The sequence below is a fragment of the Gossypium raimondii genome, chromosome 1, assembly GCF_025698545.1.
Source record: "Gossypium raimondii isolate GPD5lz chromosome 1, ASM2569854v1, whole genome shotgun sequence".
NCBI lineage: Eukaryota > Viridiplantae > Streptophyta > Magnoliopsida > Malvales > Malvaceae > Gossypium > Gossypium raimondii.
Window position 1 is genome coordinate 47890776 of NC_068565.1, and position 6103 is coordinate 47896878.

The 6103-nt window shown below is 30.1% G+C and overlaps 1 protein-coding gene across 1 annotated transcript; it reads right to left on the minus strand.

Moving 5' to 3' along the window:
* Positions 1–1749: 1749 nt before the first annotated feature.
* LOC105786201 (probable protein S-acyltransferase 1) lies at positions 1750–4273 on the minus strand. The gene is made up of 5 exons (XM_012612540.2): positions 3883–4273; positions 3315–3494; positions 2866–3183; positions 2565–2786; positions 1750–2132 (listed from the first exon to the last, which is right to left on the minus strand). Exons 1-5 carry the CDS (start codon positions 4027–4029, stop codon positions 1812–1814), a joined length of 1188 nt encoding a protein of 395 aa, XP_012467994.1. The 5' UTR covers positions 4030–4273; the 3' UTR covers positions 1750–1811.
* Between the last annotated feature and the right edge of the window lie 1830 nt (positions 4274–6103).

A 6103-nucleotide genomic window follows, 5' to 3' on the forward strand; every position in this document is an offset into this window, starting at 1 on the left:
CTTAAACTTATAGCTTAATTAATCATTTCCATTGATTACTCTAAAATCACTATAATTAAAACATATTTCAATTAACCAAGGTAACACTTAACTCTAATTCATCCTTCACTAATCCTTTTGATTCTTCGTACTTAAAAAAAATGAAAGGTAAAACTTTTTCATTATGGCTTGAGTTTAAGTCATGTTAATTATAATTCACTAAAAAAACTACATCCGAATGTGAGGTATTTCAACCATATTAAAAACTTGCTACCTCTAAACATGCTCTCTCAATCAACGTCAGATCCTTTACATTTTGTTAAATCCAAAGAATTTTTCTTTAATCAACGGAAAAATTAACAATTTATAGAATTAATACTAAAATTAAATATTAACAATAAATAAATACTAGCCTGAATAATAAGTTATGAAAACAACATATCCATAACTTCCATAAAGCATATGATTTGAATTTAAGGTAAAACAAAGAAATTTGGAGAGGCTTTTGGGTGAGAAACTCAAAAACAGTAAGACGTAATTTTTGGTTGCGTAAAAAAAACAAATAAGGCACAGTAAAAGAAATGATTATGTAGAACTCCACACTCATGGGAAAATTTTGCCACAAGTCCCTGTCATTTCAAAAATTGAGAATTTAATCCCTGTACTTTTATTTCATGGAATTTAGTCTCTCTATTTTTTATATTTCAAAATTTAGGTTCTAACTGCTAACAATGCTAACTTTTTTTTTGTTAAATTCAGGTTAATTACAAAGTCATTTTTTAATTACATGGCTACCAAGTGAGTATTTTTTATTTGAAAAATGTCACAATGACTACTTTAACGAAAAAAACTTAATAGTGTTAATAGTTAGATTTAAATTTTGAAATCTATGAAATATAAACTAACGACTAAATTCCTAATTTTCGAAAAGTATTGTGGCATATATTAACGTAATTACAATTAAAAAGCATAGTGATCATCGTTAAATGCAGATGCATTGATTTTTTTACAAGTAACTTAATACCTCTAAATGTTGAGGTCATTGAATTTGTACTAAATGCACATTTTGAACTGATAAAAATCTTGGTAGTTGTATTACCATTACGGCTCAACACGTTAAGCTATTCCTAAACAAATATTTTTAAGATATAACTTTTAACATACATATTTAGTAATTATTGTTTTCACTATATTCAAATGAAAACCTACAAACAAATATCACAATAGTGGATGAAAAAAAAGTCTTGAGTACGAAGTTGGAAAAAAAAAACTAAATGTACTAAGCTGAAAAGAGGAGTCAAATTCAGGACCAAATGAGCACTTAAACCATTAAGATTTAATGACGTTCATAAGTTCATTTTAATGGAAGTTCAAAAATCATGCAAACATTTAGTTTTATCATTTTATATCTAAAACTAAGAAACATTGTGTGTTTTTTAGAAAAAAAACATAAAATGTTTTAGATTTTTATTCATGAATTACTTTTGTTTCCTTCGTTGTTTTATAATTTATGTTTGAAGTTGGTAATTGTATTTTTCAACAATGTCATCTCCAAAAGTGTTCATGAATATTTTAATTATTCATTAGCATATTTAATTATACATTGATGAACATGTTCCTTTAATATTCGTGAACAAATTCATTTAGTTTAAAGTGAATACGAATACACATAATTTTAAACAAATTGAGCTTTGAACTCAAATTCGAATTCTTACAAAATACAAACCAAACACAAACAAACTCAAAAATAAATAAATGAACAAGCACGAACGGAAAACGGTTCATTGAAACTTGGTTGATTTATAATCTAATTGGTTTGGTGATTGTAATAATTAAGCTATACCAAATTTAGTTTGATCATGAAAATCTTGGTTCTTGGAATTCGAAGGCTTATTATCGAAACCATCAAAGTCGATCTTCTGCAAAAGCTTGGGAACTCCCAATTCTACGTCAAAATTTTTGGAACCAGTCTCGCTGTCTCCATTGTCATCTATAACTGAAAGCCCGGTGTCATCTTCTGATGTCCATGCTCTGAGATTGATCAACGAAGGTGAGATTTTTGAAAACAGTACTTGTCTGAAGTTGCTCAATATGCCTTTGTTGAATGGGTTTTCCTTCCTATCATACCGATACCGGAAGCTCTCATACGTTGTCTGAAATCAACCAATTATTTATTTATTTAACCTTTTACCGATAAAAATATCATGACAAATTAGTCTCTATACATTAGATGAAAGAATAAATTGATTCTTTTTGTTAAATTTTTTTTTATCAATTTGTACCATTAAAAACTGTTATTGTTGACGAATAACTAAACAGTGAACATGGCATGCCACATGTACATCATGTCAATATATATAATCAGTTTTTAACAACGAAAATGGATGAAAAGTTTTAACAAAAGAGCTAATTTGCACTTTTTTTTTAAATTTAACTACAAAGATTAGTTTACCTATTTTTTAGTAGAGTAAATAAAATGCAATCAAACTCTTAATACAAAGATACTTACGATACTTTTACCGCATTTAACCTTCATATATAGAGAGAGAGATGAGGGAGGGAATTAATGGAAAAAAGAAGAAGACCTGATTAGTGGAAATGAGGTAGAAATGGAAAACTGTAAGGCCACCAACAAACCAGACGACAATGAAGCAATAGAGTATAAGAATAACTGATAGTATATCACGAGATATGGCAGTCCAGAAGCTCGTGCGTTGTCGAAGAATATTCACCCAAGAGCACGTGAAGACGTATATGCACAAGGCAGTGGATGATGATATGAAACAAATGAAGAATGAGTAGTTGCGCTGCAAATCATTCATTAATTTGGTTTTAAACAAATGAAGAAAGGATAGATGAAGAATGAATCATTATAAAGGAACTTACAGCTCCGATGCATTGACCGACCCATGGACAATGGTGGTCAAACCTCTGGACGCAATTGTTGCAAATGGAGCAGTGAGAGGCACGGGGGGATCGATATAACAAGCAAGTTTCACAAAACTTGACTTGAACCGTTTCACCCGTCTCCAATTTCACTTCCTTAATCCTCGGTAGTCTCAGGGTTCCAGTCTTACCATTCGCCCAATCAAATGAGGTTGACTTGCACAGATCATCATCATCTGATGATGATTCTGGTGGTTTTGTATTTCTGGGTATTATTCCAGGATCTCCAAAGCTTGTCAGAAATAAAAAACCTAAATCCTGCAAAAACAACAATCTTTTCAATTTTACTAAACAATCAAGGAGCGGAGAAGATATAATATTAACCCAAATTTAAAATTTTTACTACTACTACTACTACTAATAAAGCTGTATAAAATCTTTTTACCAACCAAAACAGTGAGGATGAGTCCCCCAAGCAATATTTGATGGTTAAAAATTGTATCTTGGGGCTTGATATGCAACGCCATCTTTATACAGAAGGCAATTGCAGGGCATCCAATCAAAAACGACGTTAAGAAAAGTGATGAAGCATCGGGGCCAAGTATAATTCTTCCTCCACAACAAAATTTCTGAAATTGAAAAATGTATTCTTTCATTAGCACATAAAAATGCCGAATTTATAACTGTATCATATAAGCTTCTATACTCAAAATAGTCAAAATTTTCAACCCTAAAACCATTTAGATAGTATCTAAAGCATATATGTTTAGGTACCATCCCCTCAAGGGATTTAACCAGATTTTGCAAAATGATGCTATGGGGTACCTCGTTATCTTTTCAGCCCTCTTTTATTTAGCACCATGCATACATACTTTATGAAAAATAGGAAAATGGCATGAACAATGTTAAAAGTTCATTAATCAAAAGGAAAAGAAAAAAAGCCCTTTAAATATGCATAAATAAGAGAATATGATTGAAAGAAAGAAAGGGAAGTTGAAGAAGGATGAAAAAGAATACATTATTTCCTTTCCAAACTTGATAACTCCTTTTAGGAGTGGAATTGGGAGGGGAGGGGTCGATTTCAATGGAAGAAGAATCATAAATTTGGCTTTTGCTCGTTCTCATGCTTCTCTTTGTACGGTCTTTCAATTCTGTTGAATGCATGACCCAAGGTACGTGGTAATGGGAGACAAACACCCACAAAGAGGAAAAAAATGAACCTTAATTACAAAAACCAAACAAAATTGAAAAGGGTCAAAATGGCTTTCATTGTTTTCCTAACATAAGAAAGCCAAAGGACAAAGGATACCAAACGCTTCGTTAGCGTTTGCTTTTCTTCTCTCTTTCAACTCCCCTTATCAACAGTTGTTGGTTTACCAGATCGGTCCTCACAACTTTTTCCTAACGAACTTTTTCATGGGTCCTCAAGATTTCTAAATTCAAGCGAGCTTTCCGCAGCCGAAACTAATTTTTATTTTTTTATATTCCTTACCCTTACTTTTTATTGTTTTCAACCCTCTATGCTCCTCAACTAACTCATCACTATTTTTATTGGTTAACTCTCATTATCAATCCATCTATTTCTCTCTAAATAAAATTTTATTAATAATATCATGTTTTTAATTTGCAAAAGATAAACGCGAATTTTGGAGTATTATTACATGTGAAGAACCATTAGCAACTCAGAATGTACGTCGAAAAGGTGATGTGTGTATATATATATATATATCTCTAAAATAAATCCCTTAGATTTATAACGACAAACTAGTTATGGTGTCTAAAATAAATCCATGCACAAACTAGTTAATGCATAATTTATAATAGTTTTCTTTTAGGTAAACTTATATTCAAAACAAAAAAACAAGTAGACAAAATTCAACGACTATTATCTAGTATCCCTATTAAAACATCTAAAAATGAAACAAGAACATTATTATTACTTAAAACATCTAAAATTGAAGACGGTAAAGTAGACTATTCAATGTGATTAATATGTAATAAGGTTATCCGAGAAAGTGAATGAACTGCCTTTTTGCCGATCGACATATCCTGTAACACCCCTAACCCGTATCCATCTCCAGAATAGGGTTATAGAGCATTACCGGAGTTTACAAATTAATTTACAGACATTTCATTTCATCAAGCATTCATATTTAAAATCAATCAAACGTTGGCCAATTTAACTCATACATGTCATTATAACCAGAATCAAAACATCCAAAATTACCGATAGAATTAATGGATAGTGTGATAAGCATTCATACATCCATTCAATGCATTATTCCCCTTTTTATCAAATATATCAATGTTTCATCAATTTTCATACAATGAACATTCAAATCATATTCACATCAATAACATACATTTCAAGCATTTAAGAATATAATTCAAGTTACACGAACTTACCAGACTAAATTGCAGAAATACCAAAAATTCAGGGACATTTTGGTAATTTTTATTTTCCTCAAATTTCCACCCAATCATGATCTAAATTAATATTTTATTCAATTTATTAATTTAAATAATAAAACAATTCATTTCATGCAATTTGGTCGCTTTTGACATTTTTACCAATTTACCCTTAAAATGTTACTTTTATTCAATTTAGTCCTTGAACCTAAAACATGCAAATTGGTCATTTTAATGAAAACTCATGCTAGTTGAATAATCATTTATTTTCTCCTCCTCCTCTCCATTTCACATCCTTAATGTATAATATGCTTATATGTAACATTATCTATAATTCCATCATTTATTTATATATTAATTCAAAGCAGTCCACTTGAGTCATAGTCACTAAATTATTTATATCTTGAGCTATTGAACTCCGAATTAAGATCCCCTACATTCCTATGAAACTAGACTCACATATATTCTTACTATAAAATTTTCAGAATTTTTGGCTTAGCCAATAAATACAGTTTATTCTTTAAAGTTTCCTTGTTTCACTGTTTGACAGTTTCGACCCTCTTCACTAAAAATTAATTATCTCTTTGTACAAAATTTGGATGATGTTTCCGTTTGTTTCTATTGAAAATATACTCATTTAGGATTTTAAAATATAAATTTAAGTCTCTAATTATTTTTATTCAATTTTTATGATTTTCCAAATTCAGAACAAGGAACCCGAATTCATTTTGACCTTGTCTCACAAAATTTATTATATCTCATGATTTACAATTCCATTACTTACATCGTTTCTTCTATGAGAAACTAGACTTAATAATATTTAATTCCA

Coding starts and splice junctions, on each gene's coding strand:
- LOC105786201 (XM_012612540.2), bottom strand. CDS start 4,029: ATGCATTCAACAGAATTGAAAGACCGTACAAAGAGAAGCATGAGAACG. Junction 3,495..3,882: donor AAGTTTGGAAAGGAAATAAT/GTATTCTTTTTC, acceptor TTTCAATTTCAG/AAATTTTGTTGTGGAGGAAG. Junction 2,787..2,865: donor TCGGTCAATGCATCGGAGCT/GTAAGTTCCTTT, acceptor AATGATTTGCAG/CGCAACTACTCATTCTTCAT.